This window comes from Arvicola amphibius, unplaced genomic scaffold (genome assembly GCF_903992535.2).
Source record: "Arvicola amphibius unplaced genomic scaffold, mArvAmp1.2, whole genome shotgun sequence".
Classification (NCBI taxonomy): domain Eukaryota; kingdom Metazoa; phylum Chordata; class Mammalia; order Rodentia; family Cricetidae; genus Arvicola; species Arvicola amphibius.
Window position 1 is genome coordinate 28,671 of NW_024582314.1, and position 26,319 is coordinate 54,989.

At 37.2% G+C, this 26,319-nt stretch overlaps 1 gene segment (V, D, J or C); it reads left to right on the top strand.

The window, feature by feature from the left end:
• The first annotated feature begins 14,650 nt into the window (after window positions 1–14,650).
• Window positions 14,651–15,108, top strand: LOC119805793. The segment is given in 2 exon segments: window positions 14,651–14,696; window positions 14,780–15,108. Coding segments are annotated over 2 exon segments (375 nt in total).
• The last annotated feature ends 11,211 nt before the right edge of the window (window positions 15,109–26,319 follow it).

Sequence of the window (26,319 nt, forward strand, 5' to 3'; positions counted from 1 at the left end):
ATTGGCCAATTCCAGTAAGTGCAGGATATTTCTCTCATTGTTCATTGTTCATTCTCTGTAGGACCATCTGGGACTAGGAATGTGTTGTCTGTGAGGCTGGACCAGGATATAGATTCTGAGGAACCTGATAAAATTGATGCTGGATTTGTTGAAGGTGTCTGTGGTTGATCTGAAACCTGTTGGAACAGAGAGGCTATAGACAGAAATAAAACTAAGTTGTTCAGAAAAAAATGGTCATGTAGATGAGAAAGCAAATTTTCAAAAGAAAGAGAGGGAGAGAGAGAGGGAGAGAGAGAGGGAGAGAGAGAGAGGGGAGAGAGAGAAGGAGAGAAAGAGAGAGGGAGAGAGAGAGAGAGAGAGAGAGAGAGAGAGGGGGGGGAGAGAGAGAGAGAGTTGCCCCATTAAGAAAATAGGCTGGTGGAAAACAAATCATAGCTTGGTGAAACTTTTCTTAAGTTTTTCTCATGTGGGTGTTGGTGAATTCAAGTTTATCTTTTGAAGCCTATTAAGAGTCTTCATAAAGAAATAAAAATTCCATAATATTTTTATTATTTGTGGTTATAACAATAATAGTGGTAGTATTTTGTCAGAATCAGAATAGTAGTTTATCAGTTTTATTAATTACTGTCAAAATAAGTAACTGTTAGAGTCCCAATTGGGAACATGTTTATTGTTTACCTAGCTCAGATCACTTTTGTATCATGACTTAAACCTTCTCATTCTCAGATCTTCATATCTTGCTTTTATCTATCTCAATAACATACATTTCATATGTCCTAAGTTATTTTCTTTGTTTCCAAAACATTTTTTTCTAAGCCTTCATATATCTCCATACTTTAAACCTTAAAACTTCACCCAAATTGAAACCTTCATGTCTTACTTAATCTTTCTCATTTTTGACCTTAATATATGTTGTCATAAATTTAGACCAAAATTAGACTTGTATTTCTTGTATAATTTATTTTCCTTGACCTGCATATCATAATTTAAGTACTTATGTCCTCATACCTTATATGAATTTGAGTTTATATATCTTAAAATACCTTTTTATTTCTCTTATTATATTTTAATCCTCATAGTTTAACTTTAAATTTTATAGCTTTTTATCCAACTATGTCAGGAGACATAGGTATTTGGTTAATGAAGTAGTCATTAAAGAGTGAGTTCCTTTAAACAAAGGAATAATAAAAAATTATTTTGAACTTGTTTGGTGAGTTTATTTATTTTTTTGGAATTTGGTAACAATATAAATTGTTTTTAGCCATGACATTAGCCATAGAAAGTGAGGTCAGTGGCTTAATTTTTACTTATGAAGAAAACTGAGAAGGCCGCTGAAGCCTCTGGAAATTGTTTTATTTTTTCTTATTTAAAGTTACAGTCTTCAACGAATTATAATTTGAAACATAATCTTAATGATCCATGTATCAATTAAAATGAATGGGACCCCAAAGCATACATCATTTTAACTGATCCTTGGCAACAAGTAAGAGGCATGGTAGTTTTGTCTGTAATGGGAAATTTAAATATTTTAAAGGTCAAAGGACTAAGTAAGAAATTATTTTTTTACATTACTTAGCATGTTTAATCACCTTTGCTTCTATATCTTCAATAACTCACAATTGTATTAAATTCATTCTTAACAGTATGTTAGTTGTCTTTATAAATTTACAAGTTTATGTTTGATCTATGTTAGATTTAGAAAGTTTTTAGGTGAGTCAAAGAAGTTAAAGTAGGGAGGTGAGTGGAATTATGAGGGAGCAGAGAGGGCAAGTGTCTTGTTAACAAGAGTTCCAATCTGGGAGTCTCCAAACAGACTGACAGAATTCTCAGATAGAAAAATCCCAATTTACAGAGGAGAGACTTTCCTCTCCATGAAATGGGACTAGGTCAGGCGAAAGGTATTTTCCTGACACATTGGTGTGATTTTTCTAGTAGAAATAAACAAACAGGTAGCTCCATAGTGGCACTAACCACTGAAGGGGAAAAAGAAATGAGTAAGTAGAATTATCCCAAGTGTTGGGATTAAGATAAGGGCAGGGGTTTGATCACATGCTTCATCAGTCCCAGTCCATCTGGACTTTGTGAGCTCCCATTAAATCAGTCCCACCATCTCAGTGGGTGGACGCTCCCTTCGGGGTCCTGACTTCCTTGCTCATGTTCTCCCTCCTTCTGCTCCTCATTTGGACCTTGGGAGCTCAGTCCAGTGCTGCAATGTGGGTCTCTGTCTCTATCTCCATCAATCGCCAGATGAAGGTTCTATGGTGATATGCAAGATATTCATCAGTGTGGCTATGGGACAATGCCAGTTCAGGCACCCCCTCCTCTGCTGCCCAAGGAACAAGCTTGGGACATCTCCTTGGCCCTGGGAACCCGTCTAGAGTCAAGTCTCTTGCCAACCCTAAAATGGCTCCCTCAATTAATGATCCCATATCCGCCCTTCGTCCAGCCCCACCATCCTATTCCCCCAAACTCTCCCCAATCCTCCCCTTCTTTCTTCTCTCTCCCCATCTCCCCTTACACCCACCCCACCTCCACCCCTGTGCACCCAACTTTTGCCTGGCTATCTTGTCTATATCCAATATCCAGGAAGATAACTATATGGTTTTCTTTGGGTTCACCTTCTTATTTAGCTTCTCTATGATCACAAATTATCGGGTCAATGTCCTTTATTTATGGCTAGAATCCACTTATGAGTGAGTACATACCATATTCATCTTTTTGGGTCTGGGTTATCTCACTCAGTAAAGTGTTTTCTATTTCCATCCATTTGCATGCAAAATTCAAGATGTCATTTTTTTTTACCACTGAGTAAAACTCTAAAGTGTAAAGAAGTTCCACACCTTCTTTATCCATTCTTCTATTGAGGGGCATCAAACTGGACTCTCTGAAGGTGGCTGTCAATGAGGGCTGACAGAGAGGCCAAGGACAATGGCACTGGGTTTTGATTCTACTGCATGGACTGGCTTTGTTGAAGTCTGGTTTGTTTTGATGCTCACCTTCCTAGACCTGGATGGAGAGGGGAGGACCTTGGACTTCCCATGGGGCAGGAAACCCTGACTGCTCTTAGGACTGGAGAGGAATGGGGAGAAGGAGTGGGGAGAGTAGGAGGGAAATAGGAGGTGGGAATGAGGTGGAAAATTACAATAAATAAATAATTTTTTAAAAAGATAAGGGTGGGGGAATCATCTTTTAGAATTTAACAGGAAAGTATCTTAAAAGAAGGGCTCCAAATAACTGTTCCATGGTCAGTGACAGATATGCCTAAGAGTCCTGAACTATGATGTTTAAGAATCCCCCTTATTTTTGTAAGAGGAACAGGTGATATATTATAAGGTGGAGGCCAATCTTTATTATGATATTTTGCAGTATTTTTCTCTAAATCAGAGGAATCCTGAGGATGTAAAGGCTCCTTAGTAGTGTCATCAGATGTTTCCAAATCATTGTTTAACAGAACAGTTAAATCTCCATGCTTTAAGAAAGGGGGTTCTTCAGGAACAGGTGTCTTAATTGTTACATACCTCTTTTTTTTTCTCATTTTTTTATTAAAAATTTCCATCTCCTCCCCTCCTCCTCCCCCTTCTCTCCCCTCCCTTCCACCCATATCCCCACTCCGCCCCTCTCCAAGCCAAAGAGCCATCAGGGTTCCCTTCACTATGTTAAGTCCAAGGTCCTCCCAGCTCCCCCTAAGTCCAGGAAGGTGAGCAACCAAACTGACAAGGCTCACAGTGAGCCCGTCCATGCTGTAGAGTTCATGTTCATTGCCATTGTCCTTGGTTTCTCAGTCCTCCTCCACCGTCAGCCACATTCAGAGAGTCCAGTTTGGTCCCCTGTTCCATCAGTCCCATTCCAACTGGACTTGGTGGTTTCCCGTTAGATCTGTCCCACTGTCTCAATGGGTAAATGCACTCCACAGGGTCCTGATTTCCTTGCTCATGATCTCCCTCCTTTTGCTCCTCATCAGGACCTTGGGAGCTCAATCTGGTGCTTCTATGTGGGGCTCTGTCATTTTCTCCATCCAATGCCAGGTGAAGGTTCTATGGTGATATGCAAGATATTCGTGAGTATGGCAATAAGATCTGGACATTTCTGGCAACCTCTCCTCAGCTGCCCAAGGAACTAGCTGGGGGCGTCTTCCTGTTACATACCTCTTAATAGGAAAAATTTCTTTAGAAACATTGGGATATCTATCTATGCTTCTGTAGACAGAGTTTGCTTAATAAGTTCACACAAAGAAACCACTTGAACAAACTCCTTAACAGGACCATGTTTAGTTTAACACCAGCCTTTATCTTTTAAACTGCATTTCTTAAACTTATGTCTTAATTTCCATTGTCTGAAAACCAAGGACTATTTTATTTCACAAGAATTTTCACAAAATGTGTTCTTGATTATTAATATCATTTTCTTCATCCCTTCCTTAGTCCCCCCCTCCCTCCCCCCCCTCTCTCTCTCTCTCTCTCTCTCTCTCTTCTTTCTTTCTTTCTTCTTCCTTTCTTTATGGGGACATTTTTAAGAATATCAATATACATTTGTATCTCATAGGTGTTAGTCTGTCTCATTTTTACCATTCTTACTTATTACTCTTCGCACCCAGCCTTTCCTCATAGGCAAGAGACTGCAGCATCTTTAGTGAGGTCCTAGCTATGGCTATGATTAGGGGGTTGTCTCTTCTCCCTGGAAAATACCCAGGATATGCTTCTGTCATGAACAATATCCAATAAGAGCTACAGCTCTACCCTGGACACCCTTCTTGTTATCCTTTCAATATCCCCATTCATGATTCAGCATGTATTACTGCCTGGAGGTCCAACCTCCAGCAGCACAAGTTTTGAAAAAAAACTCACAGTATAGGAGAGTATTAAACATTTTTATCTGGTGGGGGTGCAACTTAATTTGCTGGGGCAGACAAGGGGGACAAAACTTAACTATATGAGGCCAGTGAAAAAATATTTCAATAACTTTTTTCTGTAGGGTATATTGTATTATATCTATACTGAGTATTTTTATTTAGACTCACTATGGCCCATAATATTTATAAGTTTTATATCTATATGGAATCTTCCTTTACCTTTTTGTGGACCATGACTTATTTTATTTCTTAACTTTTCTCTCCCCTCTAGTTCCTGGTCTATTTCTCATCCAGGGGCCCTGTGAAACCATTTGAATGAAGTCCAACCTCATAACAAGTAGATTATTTCTGCAGTTATCACGATGGGTACCAGTTGCCGGGAGCCATCCCTGATGGTGGACATGTCCCAGCAGAGGATGTAAGGATTGGTGAGGAAAGAAGCGAGTCAGGCCATGATGGTTGAGAGAATCTTGTATTCTGACAGACTGTATACCAGAGTCCTTTATTTACACAGAGTTTAGTAACTAGGGATATATTCATGTTGTTTCAAAGCAATAGATCACATCATTTCTTTTGTTTTTGAGCATGTGTTTCATTTCCTTTTGATCATCTTTATCATTAATAAACTATGACAGGATAGAGTTATCATTTGCAATCCTTTTCCTCAAGTTTTGACATCATTATATCATATAACTGTGTTATCATTTTTACTCATTAACCCCAGAACCAAAACTTTTAGAACCTAGAAGCATGTGGCAAGTTGTTCCCTGGATGGTTACTTCTGCTTCTACAAGGACATTTGACCAAAACAATCTTCAAACCATCCCAGAAAGTCTTCCATGTACCAATCAGTGCCCAATCATTAACTCTTAATGGTCAGAGTGTCCAAGAAAAATCCTCAGGCAAAAGCTGCTACAGTTATTCAAATTCTGGCATAATATAATTTTTATATTTTATATTATAGAATATATTCTTCATCTTTCTACATCATTTTGCCCATCTAGGACTCTGTGTAGGACAAAGGTAACTTCAGCTAATCATACTTTGTTGTAGTATATGCCATGCAATTGCCTGAGTTTACAATGAGAAGTGGCATGTAATCTGAAATGTGGCCAAATCCTATAGCCCACCAAATCTTGTTGACCTTTTCAAACTGACTTTGTTTTGATTATCTTGTTCCAGAGTAAGTATAGGGAAAAATGTTTCAAAATGTCCCAGAAAATCATAAAGAAATGGCTTCTTTATGTGTGACACAACACTCAGGTGTAAAGAAGACCTTCAAGTAGATAAGAATATCTACATAAAGCAGGGTATATTAGCATCAGAACTGCCCTGAGAAAGCTTAGAAATAGCGTTCCTAGAAGAAAGCATAGACAAAATTATATTAATGGATTCTTCAAATCAAAAACTGGCACTGTTGATCCACTAATCCTTAAGAAGCAAATGGTAGCAGAATCTGATAAGGAAGTTGTGAACTGAAGGAATTCCAACAGCCTCTGTGGATTTCATTGCCAACATCATTACATCCATAGACTGTGTTGTATTTGAAAAGTGAGATTTTTATGATACAATACTTCCAAACTTTTTGTTTAATAAAATCAATACAGAAGGTCAAAGGGGAATATATGAGCCAAATCAGAATCCTATTGCTGCTAAATATAAAACTAGGTTTTGAACCACTCAGTACAGGTTAAGGATATTTCTGCATCAGGACAATGGAAACACTTTTGGGGAAACTGACCCAGAATTATTCAGCTGACAACACCAGATGTGCATAGTTCTGCTGATTACGGGTTTGGAATGGACAAGTGCACTCTCCAGTGTTCTGTGCCAATATCTCATGGGGGCAAGATGATCAAAGCACCTCAGGGCATCACTGCTATGGCTGACTCAGAGGAGAATCAGATGGGCATGAACAACTGATAAATAAGTCACATTAACAAACATGGGTGTAACAATATGGTTCACAATAAGATGAAAGAACTCTGCACCATTGTCAGTATGGACTAGGAATGCATTCCTCCACACAGATTTAGGACTTGGATCTCACGACCCCAGTGAGTAACCAGAAAACCTTTAACTTTTCTGTCTGTATCAGACAGATTCCTGTTTTGATCTAAGTAATATCCTTCCTCATTCATGTGTAAATTACAGAGATAATGTTGTAAATACAGTGATGTCTCCAAACCCTACAGTATCACATGAATGAACTCTCCTGTTCACTGTCCCTGAGTACCCAGGTTCTAGGCCTTGAATGAGCTCTATCATCCTCTACCTGCTGGTGACAGCTATAGGTAAGTGCATTCCCAGAACCAAGCTAGAGTAGGGAGCCAGGGACTGAAGTGACAATAGCAAACTTACAACAGTTGTAAGGTCCAGGTTCCAGTAGAGCTGTCTAGGGCTGAACTGAGGTGTTTGGGAAGTGCAGGAAACGTGCCCTGCAATGATTTTGACTCAGATAACTTCTTTACTGAGTGAGGCAGAAAAATGGATATAGACTAGAAAGGATTGGGTGTATATTCCTAAGCATTGGTAGAACAAACTATGGGCAGAAGTACCAGGAGAGAATCACACTGGATACAGACACAGTATCCAACACATGCTAAATGGTACTCAGCAGTCCAATATATGAGAACTCTGACATTTCTTACTGTGTAAGACACAGAGTCACAGTACACATCTGAGATGTTTCAGAGATTACAAAAGGTTCAGGAAGCTGCCTTGAGGCAGAGAGGACAGAGCAGTTCAAAACTAATGGTTAAGTATAGAGGAAATGAACAGCTACACTAAAATTTAATTCTCGTTTCTTAAAGAAATTTCTAGTAACACTGAATACAAGGTTCATGGAGCAGATAGTTTTAAATTAGTGAAGTTGATACACATAGTTTCATGTTGATGTCAGTTTGTACATACTTGTCTATTTAAATTGGGTCAGTACTTAGAACAGGAATATTTGATCACATATAAAATTAACATCAAATTCTTAGGTGATGACAAAAAAAGACTATTTGTTTACTATTAACAAAACTCATCCAGCAACACAGTTCATATTCATGAGATAGATCTGAGGGGTAGGTTAATAAATTAACCATTAATCACTGCCTCCAAATTAATAGTCTACCTCTTTTCCAAGAGCCTGCACTACAATCATAAGCCTCTTATAGAATACTGACAAATAGTGACACAAGATGATCTCCTACAGTGTTTGGGATACATGGGTGTCACAGGTATCCTTGGTGCTTTGCTGAGGACTGTTTAGTATGAGTACATTTCTTAACAACAAATGGCATTGAACTATATGCAGCTATGATCTCCAGGATTGTATTGTTGAAGAGTATAGTTGATAACAGTGACTGACTTCGCATGTTCCTATAGAACAGAGTTCACCTCCATGAGATATCTAAGTGCTTTGGATTGATTGATGGTATCATCTTACGTATGCCTTTTGGCAACTGTAAATTCTCTTCTCCAATTCTAAGTTAGAATCAATGCTATTGTATGCATAATAAAGAAGAATGAATAAAGGAGCAGTGAGTATCCAACGCACACTCCCATTGTCTTTCTCCAATTGCAAAGTAGTGATTGCTCAACGTGTAGAAGAATTTTGGCCTTCTTAAATAAGAACCAAATAGATTATTGAAGTTTAATGAGGATACTTGCCAATATGGCTACATGACTGTAAATCAAGGTTTATTCAGATGCCTGTTGAGGAATCCTATTGGAAGAGCCTTGACATTTCATACTGCAGGCAGGATGCCTTAGGCTTCACAGCTAATTGTTGGGGAAGCTGACCAATCCCTTGTCTGAGGGGCATGACCCCTCTGGGGCACAAAATACCTTTAAAAGATCCCTGTTTTGTTTGTTTTCTCTCTTGGTTCCCTGCTCTTCGCTGGACCTCTGGCTCTGTAAGTTTCTCCCATTTTCTCCTTTTATTAAAGCTGAGTATTTTATATAAGGCTAGTTTGGTTATTTCCAATTGCTGACTGACTACGCCCGCTACAGCTAATGATGATAATGGAATAAATAGAAAAAAAAAATGCTGAATACTGAAGAAAAATCTGTTTTTATAAATGCTCATCAATGTAACAGCTCTTTTTCATGAGTTTTCACATGGAATTATGTATTTGTGACTTAGATTTACTTTCTGATGCTTGTCACTGACATAATTTTGTCACTGGTTGCTTGATTTATATGAACTGCCTTATGGGCTGAAGTCCAACAAACGATCACAAATACCCACCTTCTTTTTCCAGTCTGTCTGATCCTTCAATAGTACTTCCAGATACTCATGCATGATTTTTTTTCCAAGAGGAATGGACTGCAGAGTTTATTTGTAATTTTCCAGGAGCTAATGGGGAGATGAGCATCTCAGAGACCTCCTGAAACTTAGCTGATATGGTTGATTCTACAGCTGAGGTATCAGACTACTGAGGAAACCAAGAGGTAAAAATCTGTGAGTGAATCAGAGTGAGGTTATATGAGTCAGGTTCCAGACATATTCATCTCTGTAAGAGGTCTCCAAACAACACTAAGATTCCATCTTATACCTGTAAGAATGGCCAAGATCAGAAACACTGATGTCAAAATATGCTGGAGAGTTTGTGTGGTAAAAGGAAAAGTCCTGCATTGCTGGTGGGAATGCAAACTGGTACAGCCCCTTTGAATGTCAGTGAGGTGATTTCTCTGGAAATTAGGAAGCAACTTTCCTCGAGACGCAATAATACCTCCTTTGGGTATATATCTAAAGGGCATGTGCTCACAAGGGCAGCTTTGTTTGTCATAGCCAGAACCTGAAAACTTCTAAATGCCCCTTGACTGAAGAATGCAAAGGAAAAATGTGGTCCATTTACACAATGGAGTACTACATAGCAGAAAATAATAATGACATCTTGAATTTTGGAGAAAATGGATGGAGCTAGCAAACATTATTCTGAGTGAGGTAATACCCATTTTGAGTATATATCCAAAGGATCTTCAAATGTGCCACAAGGACACCTGCTCACCTATGTTCATAGCAGCATTGTTTTTCATAGCCATAACTTGAAACAACCTAAGTGCCCTTGATGGAAGAATGGATAGGGAAAATGTAGTTCATTTACACAATGGAGTACTACACAGAAGAAAAAATAATGACATATTAAATTTTGCAGGAAAATGGATGGAGCTAGAATCCATTATTTTGAGTAAAGTAACCCAGACACAGAAAGACATTTATAACATGTACTCTCTCATAAGTGATTTTTAAACATAAAGCAAAGAAAACCAGTCCACAAATCACAATCCCAGAGAACTTAGAAAACACGGAGAACCCTAAGAGAGACAGACATATATCTAATCTACATGGGAAGTAGAAAAAGACAAGATTTCCTAAGTAAATTGGAAGCATGGGAACCTTGAAGGAGGGTTGAAGGGGAGAGTAGAGGCAGGGAGGAGAGCAGAGAAAAGTGTAGAGCTCAATAAAAATAAATAAAAAGAGGACTCGGGGTGCAGTGAAATGGTGCTTAGGCACTTAAATTATGTTCAGAAACATCAACTACAGCACAGTTATAGAAAAAAATAGCTGATTTCTTGTTATCAATGAAAACAAGCCCCAGGAAGAGGATAAAGACAAAATGAAACCCAGAGTTAAGAGTGAATGAGAAATGCTAGAAACCAATGTCTGCACGTATTCAAGGAAATTTCCTTCTTATGTTCACAGATATTACACCATCTCACACATATTATGACCCTCACATTAGGTTAACATAGGAGAAGAAGTTCAGATCATCTCATCAAAATCTCACAGCGTCCAGCCATTTGTGAGTGGATTCTATGATGAGAGGAGTGTGTCTGTGTAATTCCATACTGCTTAGGCTGGGAATGACTCTTTTCCACTGCCACCCATGATAGCCATTAGTGTGATACTTCTCCTACTGGAGAAGCAAGACTCCATTGTACAAATTACCAAGAAGAACAGATATGGTGAAATGCTCATACAGAACTCTAAATTTTAGGGAGATCTGACCCTCTAAAATGGGTAGCAGGTGTTGCCTTAAAGGTGTTTTGTTGTGACCTGACAATCTACAGGACACCATATCAATCCTGACCAGTGATAGAAGAGAATCCATGCATCTGCTGTTTTTCTCCTGCAATATTAAGTGTTTACAAAAAATCCCTAAATTTGTAATAAAAGTTAATAGAATATCATTCATGTGGCTCATATTTTTGTTTTGATATAGTTAACTACACTTCACATTCTCAAGCACATGCATACAAAATCCGGCAAAAGGGCTATTGCTTTCTCACATTTGTGGGAGTATTTTCCAAAGGTATCCATCATTGGTGGAAATGTTTAACTCCTTGAAAGCTTTAGTAACATGTGTTCTGCCCAGGAATAAAAGGTTCCTGGGCCTAAAATGGCAGACAGAGAGAGAAAAGGCTGTGTAAGAATCCTCTATACATGAGGGTCCTTTGCAAAGAGATTTCCTTTCTCCCCGCATTTCTTTAAATGCATGCAAATGTGGTTTGTGAAACAGATTAAGTCACAGCAATTGTTGCCTAAAATTTTTTTCTGTCTTTAAGTCCATTTATTTGGCTCAATAGATTTGCTGACACACATGTATCAAACATCCCTCCACTATCAAGATAAGGCATACTCTTGGTTATGATGGTTCATATTTTGATATATGTATGCATTTGATTTCCAAGCATCTTGTTTAAAAATTATGATGCAATTATTTTACATTTAGAATACAGTTTTCCTTCCCTCATGTGCTTTTGTTGCCTCCTCCATTTCCCCACTTGACCCCCATTCACTCCTCTTCTCTTTCAGTTCAGAAAGCTTTCCCTTGGTTTCTATCTCCTTCTCAATATAAATATATTTTTCTAATGTGATTATCACAGTAGCCCCTCACCTTTCAGCTGACTCCTGTATTTGAGTGTTCCATGAATTCATTCATGGATGCATGAGGGGCTGCATTTGATATCAAGACACATTGTGCTTCTGATTTCTGACAACTCAAATAAAATACCAAATGTAAAACTAGACATCTATGAACTGTTTCTTATTTCCAAACATTTTGTTATAGAAAAACATCGTAATTTAGAGTGTCTACATTGTCCTTTGCTTCTAATAACCTGGGTGTTTTGTCATTCCAATTTCATTCTATATCCTCTACAGTTTTACTTTTTACTTACACTTCAAGATCATTAGTAAAAATTAGCTTTTTTATAATCCTTAATTTCAGTTACCCTACGGAAACTCCTTTATTCACTATTCAGCACCACTTCATGTTTCAAAATTCCTGTCTCTTGTTTTCTCCATCTGCTTTCATTAATCTGTATTTTTACTCTATCCTCCACCTTAATTCCTCAGATCATATGGACCCATTTCTACTCTCATGGATTTTACAAATTAAGCCCACAAAACATAATATTCAAGTCTAGGAACCAGTTATGAGAAAGAATATGAACCATTTGTCTTTTTAGATCTGGGTGTCCTCACTCATCATATTTATTCATGTTTCATCAATTTACCTATAGGTTTGATCATTCATGCTTTATCAGTAATTAATATTCCATTGTCTTAGTATTCCAAATTTTGTTATATATTCATTCTTTGTTTGAAATATAGGTTGATTCCATACCCCAGCTGCTGTGAATCAAGAAGCAATGAACATGGGTACATGGGTGTGTCAGTGTCTTTATAAGATGCAGCATTATTGAAAGCATGCTTAAAGAACTTATGCCTTGGGCTCAGTCTAGTTTTATTTATTAAGTTTTAATGGAAATACAAAGTTATTCTCAAAGTCACTACACTATTTTATATTCCCATTCTGGGTAAGAATTACCCTCTTCCTGCATTCATGGCTGCAATTGTTGCAATTATTTCTTGCTTATGATCATTTTTATTGAGATAAAAATATAGCACTGAAGTTGTTTTAATGTACATTTCACTGTTAAGAGTTTGGTTGCAGAACATAGAGAAGCCAGCCTTGAACTGAGCAGGCAACTCTCCCTGCTGACTAGGTTTCCTAGTGCAGGACAATGTCATGCAGCCTTCAGTGAGATAAAATATTTCAATGATGATACACAGTACCAGACCTTCTAGTCCACAATATCAGCCTTCCAAGGAGATATACCCACTAGTGCCTGTCTTTTATGTACTGATCATATGATTTCTAATTGTATTTGTGACTTGTGACATAGGCAATATTTATCCCAGTAAGGATGTTCAAAAGTCCACAGCTATGGATGACATAGCCCTAGTAACTGTAGTTGTATTGCTAATGGTCATATTGTGACACTGCCTCATAAATATTTATGTTTATAGCCAATAGAGCAATTCTGCTCTGAGCCTTGATCACAGAAGCTTCTGTGTGCTGTGTAATGATTAATGCAGAAGTTCATGACTGGGAAAAATGATGAGCATGAATGACTATGTACTCAACCACAGAAGAAACATCTGTATCAACCTCCCATTCAAAGCTCAAGGACCATCACAAAAGAGGGATGGTGAAAATGTAATACTCAGAATACAAGGTGGATAGACAAGAAAAACTACCTTCAGGGCTTGAAATGGTGATTGTACACATGAAGTCACAGCATCTATAGTTACCAACAAACACTGAAAAAAATCCAGCCATTCATCACAGCATGGGAGCCTATTAAATATCAGCAGGTAATGGGGTTTACTGGCAAGCTTAGCAATATCAGTTCAACCCCTTGGGCCAACATGGTAGAACATAAGAATTGAATTTCATAAGTTGTCCTGTGATGATCACTAATACTACTGTGGTCATGTATACCCTGTTATTACCACTAAAGATAGGATAATACTTAATAAAACATTACAAGACAGATGGGGAAGGACTCCCGAGGACCCAAACCAAGCTTTACATTTATTGCCATTTGGTATGTGGTGAGTAAAATATAATCATTTTCTTTGGAATGGTTCTGGAGTTCGTTATGTACTAGTTAGTGAATGACACATTTATGTTTATATAGATAATACTAACTGTATTCACTGTGTGAGGGTCATAATGTCTGTGTTTCTGAGATATTTTAATTAATATGGTTATCTCCAGTTGCATCCATTTTCCTAATAGTGATGTAAATTTCTTATTCCTTCCAGATGAAAAGCTTCTACTGTGTTGTGTATATAACAATATCTTCTTGATACAGTCATGTTGACAGACATGTTGTTTATTTTCATAATTTAGTTATTGTACATTGCTGCAATGAACATTGATTTCTGAATATTTTAACAATAATATTTAAAATAATATAAACTATTAAATATAGCAATATTTCTGTGGTATATTTACTTTTGGTCATTTCAGTCAGTTTTAAGTATAAGACCTATTGTGAAGGAAACTGTTATTTGTATTGAAAGGAGGTTATAAATTCTCAAAATTAGCAGGATTTGAAATTTTCCGTCACCACCATCATGATCACAACCACCTGCTGTAAATCCATCTGAATACCTGTCACAAAGTGAAGCAAATGCCTCAGGACAAAAATCAGCTGAAAACTTAAGCCCTGATGTTACACCCAGAGGGGCTGCCCATGACTTAGGGAAGGTGTATGAGATGCATTTCCTCAGAAGAATTATTACATGGAGCTCTACATACTGCTGTCTGACCCACATCTCCTCTACTTCCTTCTTTTATATCTGGGCTAGGTCCTTCTCTAAACATTTCACTGCTCTTGAATATGCAAATTACTAGAGTCTACTGTGGTAAAAAACACTGATGTTTACAGGAAAGGACAATATATGGTCAGTATCTTCTGCACAGTCAATGAAGACACAAAGTCTTCACCATGAATTTGAGCTGGATCACTCTCTTTCTTATGTCAGTAGCTACAGGTAACAGCCTTTCAAAGTTCAGAATCCTAATAAGGAACACTACTGAGATAACAATGATACCTATTCTGTCTTTGTCTCTGCAGATGTCAAATCCCAGGTCCAGCTGCTACAGTCTGAAGCAGAGCTAGGGAAACCAGGGTTTTCAGTGAAGCTGTCCTGCAAGGCTGCAGGCTACACCTTCACTGACTATACTATTAACTGGGTGAAGCAGAGGGCTGGTCAGGGATTGGAGTGGATTGGAAGGATTTATCCTATAAGTGGTAATACTGACTATGCTCAGAAGTTCCAGGGCAAGGCCACACTCTCTGTAGACAAATCCTCCAGCACAGCCTATATGGATCTCAACAGCCTAACATCTGAGGACTCTGCAGTCTATTACTGTGCAAGACACAGTGTTGCAACCACATCCTGAGTGTGTCAGAAAAGCTGGAGAAGCAGGAAGTTGCACTGGGACTGAAATGAAACAGAAGATTGGCTTGAAGACTTTCACAAAAAATAATTATCCTGAGTATCTTTTTGTCTATCACTTCACACAGTCTCACAGGGTCTTCATGAACATTTCAAACTTGCAACTATAATTAAAGTGATGCTGAATTAAGATTCCCTAGAGCTCACCATGCCTTGGTAATATGTTTACCACTAACCACCTATATAGCTACTTAAAGAGTCTTGACATTTTATACTGGATGTAGGGGGACTTAGACTAACCATCGGATGTTAACCATGGAGTGAATATAAATAAAGAGGTGAATATTGAAGAGATGTGTCACCACCAAAGGGGACTTATCATAACACCACAGGCCATATCTATTCCAATTTGGTTTTTGTCTGTGATGACACTGGTCTTCCAAAAAACACTTCCTCTGTGATTTCTTCAGCCTACAGGTCCATAGTATCCAGCAAATTTTCACATAAAGCAGAAAATTTCAAAGACTGTTCCATCTATATTGGCAGTTTGCCAGTCATTTTCTTTTATATCCTGCAGAATGTCTAGTAGACTTTCATGTATCAGGAACCCTGAAGGATTACCTAAACTTTAGGCAAGTTCAGCTGTCATTTCACTGTAGGTCCTGCATCACAGTTAAACAGTCCAGGCAAAAGCAGTTTCCTGCCCAAATGGCTAACCAACTCCATAAGGAACTTCTTTGATGCCTATCTTTCTCTTGAAGTAATTGGTGCTGCCAGGAGCAGTTCTGTCTCAATTTTGTGAAAAGTTCTATGCTCATAAACATTTTAAATGCTAGTCTTTTATAGGTTTGAGGAATACTCATATATCTGAAACACATCTGAAACACATCTGTACATCTAGAAAACATAACTAACCATACTAAAAGCTTGATTATTATAGATGATTATCTATTTAACTATATTTTTAAATTTTACATTGTATTTTAAAATGAGCTGGACAAATACTATACCTTAATCAAGCTGAGAAATACATATAAACAATATAACAAAATTGTCCTTAAATTTGTATCAATAAACAAGATTCATACCACTGAAAATCTTTATAAGATAACCCCCTTTAAATGTAAACAAATATTTACAGATAATAAATGGGAATATTGGTGAAGTTATCTCCAATCTGCTTCCTGCTGTTTATTGAGCAAAGCATTTTTGAGGGTATTTTTGGGTGTTCATGGCAGCCTTTCTGGGGTCCTTGTCCAACAAACCATATTGGTCTGGAAGCAATCCACAGTTTCTCATCTTCTGTGGAAATAAAAGAAGAACCTCATTTCCAAAGCAACATATCCTTAGACCCAAATTCTGAAGTCAGGATACCTTTATAATGTACGTGTTGGTTTAGCTTAGCAGCCCATACAATGTAATGTGTTTCTGTATTTAGCTCATTCACAGTCAAAAAATTCAAAGATAACACAATAACATCCATAATCCAGACTCTCTGTGAAGGTTCCATTTTTACATGACTTTTTCTCTTTACTCTTTTTAATCTATGACTATCTGTACTCTGTCTCTTTAAAAACTTTATTTTTAAAACATTAACTTTATTTTATGACTCTTCTTATACTTTTTCTTCTCTTCCAAGCCTACATATATTTATTCAAGACTATGGCTCATCTGGATTTGTCTATATTGCATATCCAGGAGTGCTTTTGAAAATGCTAAGCTCTTCTTAAAGCTTAAACTGCAACATTACTATGGTATATATGGTGCTTCTTGCTTTCCTGCCCAGGCTAAAACTTAAGCTGTGCAATACTATGATATATATGGTACTTCCTACTTGCTGGCACAGTCCAGCATGATGGAGCTAATTGCACCTCTGAGCCATGCACTCAACCCCATTCTCAGGCACACAGTCATTCCATGTAGCCATTAAGCAAGCTGCAGCAGTCTGCTCACAAACCCCATCCAAATGCTCTGTAGCCAGACTTCCTGTTTGAAAGAGTGAGAGCTTGCATTGGCAGGACAGCCCAGAAAGCTGGCATTTCAAAATGGTGTGGCTGTTTTCCTGCTATGGCTGAATCACAAAACCACTCTTAAAGTAGCTGCAGCATGTCACCAACAAACAGGAAGAAGCTGTGTTATACTCTATTTTTTGTGTCTAGAATTTCTTTTCAAGCTCTCTCAGGTTTTACATGGATTTAGTCCACCAAGTTGGTGTGCCAATTTGTAGGAAGAGGCTGCTTGTTGGTTCCCAGCTGCCTGGCTAGCTGAGGCCTGAAATAATCACACAGAAACTGTATTCATTAAAGCACTGCTTGGCCCATTAAATCTAGCTTCTTATTGGATAACTCTTACATCTATGTTAACCCATCTCTATTAATCTGTGCATCACTACAAGGTTGTGAACTACCAGCAAAGTTTCAGCCCCTCTATCCCTAGCAGTGGCTTCATGGCATCTCCCTGACTCTGCCCTTCTTTCTCCCAGCATTCAGCCTAGCTTTTTTTGCCTACCTAAGTTATGCCCTGCTAAAGGTCCAAAGAAATTCTTTACTTATTAACCAACTAAAGAAACGCATAGATAGAAGAACCTCCCACACCACTCTTCTACATTGCCACCCATGATAGCCATCTGCATCTTCTCACACTGGAGTATGAAGTGCTCCTTGTACATATTACCGAAAACCATAGATTTAGGAATGCCAAGATAAGCCCATCCAGAACTCTGAACATTAAGGAGATTTGTTCCTCTATAATGGGAAGTGCTTTTATTTCCCTGAGATTGTTTCCCTCTGAGCTGACAATGCACAGGACATTGTATCAATTCTGACTAGTGAATGAGGAGAAACCATACATCTGATATGTCTCAGCTGCTTCTGTCTTGGAAAATTATATGATTTAATACATGATCCAAATTTCAAATAAAAATGCAAGAATACTCTTACTTCTTGTAGCATATAATTTTGTTTTAATATGTACAACCACACTTTGAAAATTGAAACACATGCATGCTAAATACTAAGTAATGGCAATGACGTCTCACATTTGTTGGAGGATATTCCATAACTATCCTTTATTAGTGGAAACATGTAACTCCTTAAAAGCTTTACTAACACATGCTCTGTACAGGAATTAAAGATTCCTGGACTTGGAAAGGTTGAGAGGGAGAGATAAATCTATATACAGATAGTATCCTCTACCAACAAGGATTCTTGTTAAAGAGATTTTCTTTCTCCTCTGATTCTTTTAAAGGCATGCAAATACAGTATGAAAAAAGACTAAGCCACAGCATATATTCCCTTGATTAATTTTTCTGTCTTTAAGTACATTAATTGATTTATTAAACTTGTTGACATCTACATTTTATATGTCCTTGCACCACTGAGATAAAGAAAAGTTGCTTATAAAGGATAATATTTTATTGTACTTATGCTTTGAGTTTGCAAGTAATTTTTATAAATTTTTAAAAATACTTTACATTGAGATTTCAGTTTCTTCAACCTCCTCTTCTCCTAGTTCCTCTTCTATCTCCCCAGTGTCACTTCTACTCCTCCTCTGTTTCTGTTCAGAAAGTATTCCCTTGATTTCGATCTCCTTCCCAATGTGAACATATTTTTAATTATTAATTTTTTTTCTGACATCAGGTGCTCTGCTATAGGTATAGCCTGATGAAGAAAACACCTACCCTGTTCTCTCCATGTGACACTAACTTTCAATTGCATACTGTAAGAGCAGAATCCAGCTGACACCAGGGAAGAGACTGGAACTGAGCGGGACATTGATGGTAATATAGAAACAACTTAAAGTCAATCTATGAAACATCCAATCAGCAACTCCTGGTAAGCAAAATTCCTTTCTCTCTGGTCCTAAATTTGGGAACACTGAAGTTTCAAGGACATGTCAATGTTCCATCTAGACTGTGCAACTTCAGTGTAAGCCATGACAAATGAACCTGCAGGGTATCTCAGGATCAGCAGGGGGCACAAAAGAGCCAAGAATGCATAGTACAGAGATGAGGTTTTAGATGCTACTCTGTGTCTTCTGTGGTTTCCTTTCCTGAGTCTACTATCTTGATATGCACCTGCTATAATTGCCATCTGATGCTTCCATGATTAAACATGGTAAAATTTTTTATTAAACTGTTTATATTTTCATGTTTATTTTGTTGTTTCTATTCACTTTTTATCATTGACGATCAGAACTTATCTGTTACTGCCAATGAATTTCCATTTTCCTTCAATTTCCTAATATTTATTGGGCAGTTTAATAAATATGTATAAAGGATTTTAGGTACTTTCACTCTCATTCCTCTTCCTCATCTTTTCTTTTTTAGCTAAGTCATTTTCAAAATCTCCCCCACTTAATGCACATTCTTTTATTTGTGACACATTTTATTTAACTCAAATTTCTTGGCTAAATATGGATGGGAGAGTTGGCATGTAGATATACCAGAAATATTACCTGAAGATATGTTACTAAAGGAAATGTCACTCTATTCCCAAATGCCATTACTTGCGAATAATATTTCAGAAAGAGGAAAAGCCTCAGGTTCTTTGCCACTGTCCATTATGAACCTGAGAGTTTCTCAAATTTCTGCAGTAGTCATAAGATGATCATAGTTACTTCATGAATATATAGCTATGGTACATACACTAAGCTTCTCTGATGCATATATTTTCATCCCTTTACCTTTAAAGGTTTTCTGTCCTTTATTCATCATTGTTTTCTGAGATATAGAAGAGCTGATATATCTGTCACATTGAGGGTCAACCACTTCACTATAACAAATTCTCATCAGTTATAGATTTCTGTGTTATAATTATAGATTTCTGAATTAATCCAGTACAATAAGGAACTTCTCTTTGGGTGTTGAGCACAAAAGTTTCTCTACACACTTTCTCAACAAAGGCAGACAATAGCTAAATGAATATTGCTTTCAGTGGGTTTGGATTGTTGATTGAAGAATAATTTTGAATAGCATTTTTATTTAACTTGTTATTTATAAACAGGAGAACAGAAATTGTGTTCTTATGCATGTGACATTAAAATAAATATGCATAATGAATATTTTTATATATCTATTAAAATAATTTTAATCATTAAATTACAGGAATAAAAGTAAATATGTTGAAATAAAATTAAGGCATATGCAGAGAAACCCTTTCTCGAAAAAATAAAACAAAAATTTGAGGTATGTAGACAAAAATATACAGCCTTAACATTCATAAAGGAGTTCATTTGTATCAGCATCCATGGAACTGCAGGACAATATTAATATACAGAAAGAGAAATTTCCATGTCATAATTTCCTATTGCAAGGCAAATAATCACATGATGTAGATAAATAGGTATGGAGGGTGGTAGAGACATAAATGAGCATCCACACACATTAAGTGATATATTAGATCTAGCACTTTATTGCACTTAAGATAATTAGAGCCTAAAAGAACTAAATTACACATTATGAAAGAACCAAAGGGGGTAAAATTGTGCTTAATGTCATTTTTATTTAAATATCTAAATCAAATTGTAATCCCTATCCCATAGACATGTTGCATGATTATTACTGAAAGATCCCGTTTCTCAGATAGTGCATATTCCATGTTGGCATAGGAGTGGTCTTATGTTTTTGAGCTGTGATTCACTGTGTCATTTAGATCTCACTCTCTGGACTACCTGAACAAAATGTTGCTGCACTCATTGTAACATTTGACTCTCCTGTGTCTAGGTGTCAAACCAGCAGAACACATTCTGCATAGAAAAGGATCCAGGGTCTTTGAAACATGTATGACTCCATTTGAGCTCAAAACCATCTCAGAAAGATATTTTCTATACAGTTTAATGTGATCAAAGAGTGACACAGAAAAATTCACTTGAGTTATCCCTTGGTCAGTCCTCCAGGAAATCAGCACAGAATAAACTACTTAGAACATGGATGTAAAGTGAAATAGAAAACTCAGACCCGGTAGAGTCTAAAAACACAGTTAGGATTCATATTGAATCACAGTCCAAATTTCTTGTACTTCTGATTTTATCAATTGTGAACATATTTTCTTAAGTTGTTAACTGATCTGTGAGTACCATACTAGTTCCTTCCCTTTATGTTGACTACTGTAACTCACTGTCTCAGAAATTATTATGTGGATGTGTGATGTGCTCCACATGAGATTCAGACACATTGTGATCATCTGGTTCAGATGATCTGACCCAGGTGTAGCCTGATGAAGCTAAAAATGACCCTGTCTCCTTCTGTACTTACTGCAATATTGTTGGTTACTGCTGAGGCTAGATCCAGCTGCATCCAGTTAAGAATATGACATTAAAAGGAACATTAATAATAATAAAGGCACAATTTAAAATCAGTTTCTGACATATCCAGTCACTAACTGCAGAAAAACAACAGTCATTTCTCCCTGCAGCTGAACACTTTAAGTACTGAAGTTTCAGGAGTATGTTACTGCTCAAGAAAGATGGAACTTCTGTGTAAGACAATAAAAATGTACCTGCAGGGGGATCAATGGAGCCAATAATTAACAGGACAGAAATGAGATGAAGAGTGGAGAGGACTCTGCAGCCTCTGTGGATTCAATTTACCAGCCCATTAGCTGAGCTACAGCTACTGCTGTTTACATGTATAGTTTTCATGTTCAAACACAGAAAAGATTATTAACTTTTCATAGACTTATATTTACTGTTTATTCTGTTCTATTTATTTATCCTTACTTTTGGAAAGACATGTATTTCAATCAGTATATTCTGATCATTATTTTCCCTGAAAAAATCTCCTTCCCATCTCTCCATACATGCAACTCCATACCCATCTTTCTTTTTCTTTTCCTACATATATTTCTCATTCTTTGGGTTCTACCTTCACTTCCTTTTTTCCCATTTTTGTTATTTTTATTGAGGTATAATTTTTTGTATGCTCCTTTCTTTTTCTCCCCTCTCCCCTTCTACACACTCCTATGACCCCCATGACTATAATTTGGTCAGAAGCTCTCATATTTTACTTCTCCTTATGCAGTTTCATATATGTCTCTCTTAAAGTCCTCTTTGTTGTCTAAGTTCCCTAGGGTTATGGACTGTAATCTGGTCTTTCTTTGCTTTATGACTTAATGCTCAACATCCTTAGTAATCAAAAAATGCAAATCAAATCAACTCCAAGACTTCTCCTTACACCTGTCAGAAAGACCAAGATTAGAAACACTGTTCATTGCTTATAATGGAGAAAATGTGGTGTAAAGGGAATACTCCTCCATTGCTGGTGGAAGTGCAAATTTCTACAACCACTTTGGAAATCAGTGTTGTTACTTCTCAGATAATTAAGTAACAGTCTACCAAAAGACCAAGAAATAACACTTTTGGTTATATATCCAAAGGATTCTTAAGTATACCTCAAGGATGTGTGTTCATCTATGTTTATAGCAGCATTATTCATAATAACCAGAACCTGAACACAACCTAGATGCCCTGAACTTTTCTTTCTATAGATAGCAAATAGACAAAAGAGAGAGTATTTTTACATCACAAGAAACACACCCACATATAAGTGAAAGAAAGCAAACATAAAAATACACAATTAGAAAGCATGGTATATAAACAAAAGTACATTAAGCCCAGGACTTTACTTACTGCAGTCCTTGTCCATGTTGTCACAGACTCTCTGTATTTTTATGTCCAACATTCCTCTCTTGTCTGGAAGACGCTGTTTTCCTAGAGTCATCTACACATCCTATTCTCTCAATTTATTCAAATTTTAAATTCTTTTCACAAATAAGTCCTAAAGATTTTTGTGTGTGCAACCAAGAACAATGTCAACAACACATACTCTTTTCAGCATGCATGGGGCCTCTCTCACCATTAACTCATAGATTGACATCATGTACCCAGTAGTGATATGCTCAATAATTTGTGTCTTTGAAAAAGAAACCTATCCAACCACTCCGGTACCTCTGTTCAAGGATTCTGTAGTGAAAATAAGATGTAAAACTATCCACATTCAGGTTTCAGTGTGCATATATCTCACAGAACTATAGAACTTAATCAGAACCAGACCACTGATACAGTACTAATAACTGAACTATAGGTCTTATCTGTATGTCTTCAATTTTTCATGGACTTTATTAGATTTCCAACTTTTGATAAAAATAGATTAACAGCAGATACATAAAATCACCTCATAATCTAGCATAAAATTATTACATCAATATGAATATCCCAAATGTGAAACTAGTTAACTACATCATTTCCAGTCTTTTATTATAGAAATAACATCACAATTTATGTCTTTTCATTCCATACATTGTTTTCTTTGTTTCCAGTATCTTGACCATTTATTTTTGTCATGCCACATACATTCTAAATTCTTTATGATTATTTTTACTTACATTACAAAATGCTAGATTTCATACTGATTTCAAATAACTCTTAAATTTTGTTAGCCCTACCTCCAACCATCACTTTTCTATTTTCCAATAACACTTGAGGTTTGAACCACTCTGTCTCTAGTTGCTGTTTTCAACCCTTTAAATTTATCTCTTTTTAATTGTATCCAATCCCCTAATACCAAAACCCTAACTCTAGTCTTTTGTAAATAAAACACAGAAAATAATACATTCCAATGCTGGAACCATATATGAGATAGAATATGAAGCATTTGTCTCTTTTCATTTGGGTGATCTCATTTAGTGTAATTTTTAAATTTTATATTTTTTCTAATTCCATCCTTTCACCTATGGATTCCATTATCAATGTTTTGCCATTGAGTAGAATTCCATTTTATATATGTCTCAATTTTTTATTATCTATTTGTCTGTTGTTAAACATCTATGTTGATTTCATTTTTCACCTCTCAATACAACAGCAATAAACATTGATGTGCAAGTATCTCAGTAATAATATATAGAGCCATTTGAGTATAGGTGTGGGGGAAATATAGCTGGTTAATATTGTAGCTCTATTTCTTACATTTTGGAAGAATCTCCAAAACTTTTTCCAAAGGAACTATACAGGTTATACTCCCATCAACAATGAATAAGAATTACCCTTCCTCATATCCATGGCTGTATTTGTGTTCTTGATTGTGGTTATTCTAACTGAAGTAATATGAAAACTGAAAATTATTTTAATCTGCATTTTCCTTTTTTATTAAAAATTTCCACCTCCTCCCCTCCCATTTCCTTCCCTCACTCCCCACTCTCCCCCCTCCCTCTCAAGTCCAAGAGGAGTCAGGGTTCCCTGCCATGTGGGAAGTTCAAGGTCCTCCCCCCTCCATCCAGGTTTAGGAAGGTGAGCATCCAAACAAACTAGACTCCCACAAATCGAGCACATGCAGTAGAATCAAAACCCACTGCCATTGTCCTTGGCTTCACAGTCAACCCTCATTGACATCCATGTTCAGAGAGTCCGGTTTGATCACATGCTCCATCTGTCCCAGTCCAGCTGGTCTTGTTGAGCTCCCATTAGATCAGCCCCACTGTCTCAGAGGGTGGGTACACCCCTCACGGTCCTGACTTCCTTGTTCATGTTCTCCCTCCTTTTGACCCTCATTTGTACCTTGGGAGCTCAGTCCAGTGCTCCAGTGTGGGTCTCTGTCTCTATTCCCATCCATCACCAAATGAAGGTTCTATGGTGATGTGCAATATATTCATCAGTGTGGCTATAGTATAGGGCCAGTTCAGGCACCCTGTCCTCAGCTGCCCAAGAATCAATCTGGGGACATCTCCTTGGACACATGGGAACCACTCTAGAGTCAAGTCTCTTGCCAACCCTAAAATGGCTCCCTTAATTAAGATATCTACTTCCCTGCTCCCATATCCACCCTTCCTTCATTCCGACCATCCCATTCCCCCAAGCTCTCCACATCCTCCCCTTCTCCCTTCTCTCTCCCCATCTCTTCTTACATCCACCTCACCCCCACCCCCATGCTCCCAACATTTGCCTGGCAATCGTGTCTCCTTCCAATATCCAGAAGAATAACTATATGTTTTTCTTTGGGTTCACCTTCTTATTTAGCCTCTCAAGGATCACGAATTATAGGCACAATGTTCTTTATTTATGGCTAGAATCCACTTATAAGTGAGTACATACCATATTAATCTTTTTGGGTCTGGATTACCTCACTCAGGATAGTGTTCTCTATTTCCATCCATTTGCATGCAAAATTCAAGATGTCATTTTTTTTTACCACTGAGTAGTACTCTAATGTGTTCATATACCACACTTTCTTTATCCATTCTTCCATTGAGGGGCATCTAGGTTGTTTCCAGGTTCTGGCTACTACAAATAATGCTGCTATGAACATAGTTGAACAAATGCTTCTGTAGTATGATAGGGAATCTTTTGGATATATTCCCAGGAGTGGTATTGCTGGATCCTGGGGTAGGTTGATCCTGATTTTGACTGGAGAACATGGAGAAACTATCCTAGAACTTAAGAGAAAATTCTTACTCCTGGCAGGTTTTCCTTGCACAGAAGGTGCTATGCAGTCTACCATGAGAGAAAAGACATCAGTGATCTTATATAGTAGCAGGCCTTGTGGCCAACAATATTTCCTTCTAGGCAGAGTGTACCCTCAAGTGCCTGACTTTTTCATGGTGACCAACTACTTTCTAAGTATTCCTGTAGCCTGTTCCAAAGGAAATACTTCCTCCCATGTAAGCTTGCCTAAAATTCCTTTGAAAGGAATGCCATAATCCTAGTAGATGATAGTTGTACTGCGAATGGTAATATTGCCAAACTACCTAATAAATACTGTTTATACCCAATCTTTATAATAAACTGTATAAACTTATGTTTATACAAATTAATGTTGTTCTCAGCCTTGATTACAGAAGTTTCTGTGTGATGTGTGATGATCTATGCAGATATTCTCAACTGGTCAAATTGCTGAAAAATTGACTGAGTACTGAAATATAGAAAAGTCATTGATAGCAGCCTTGATATCACAGCCTATCCAGAAATTAAAGACCATCATTAAGCTGAGAAATGAAGGAATTCAAGGTTCAGAGGATGAGGTTGAAAGACATGAAATTTTATCTATAGGGGTCAACATATTTTCATTGCATAAATGAACTGTTAGCTACTTTAGTTACCAGCACAAGGCCTTCCCAAAATCAAGGCAGTCATAATTATAGCATGAAAATCTCTGAAATGGCCAAGCAGGTAAAAGTGCCTCTTGACCAACCTGATAATATTAGACTGATTTCTGATAGTCGCATCT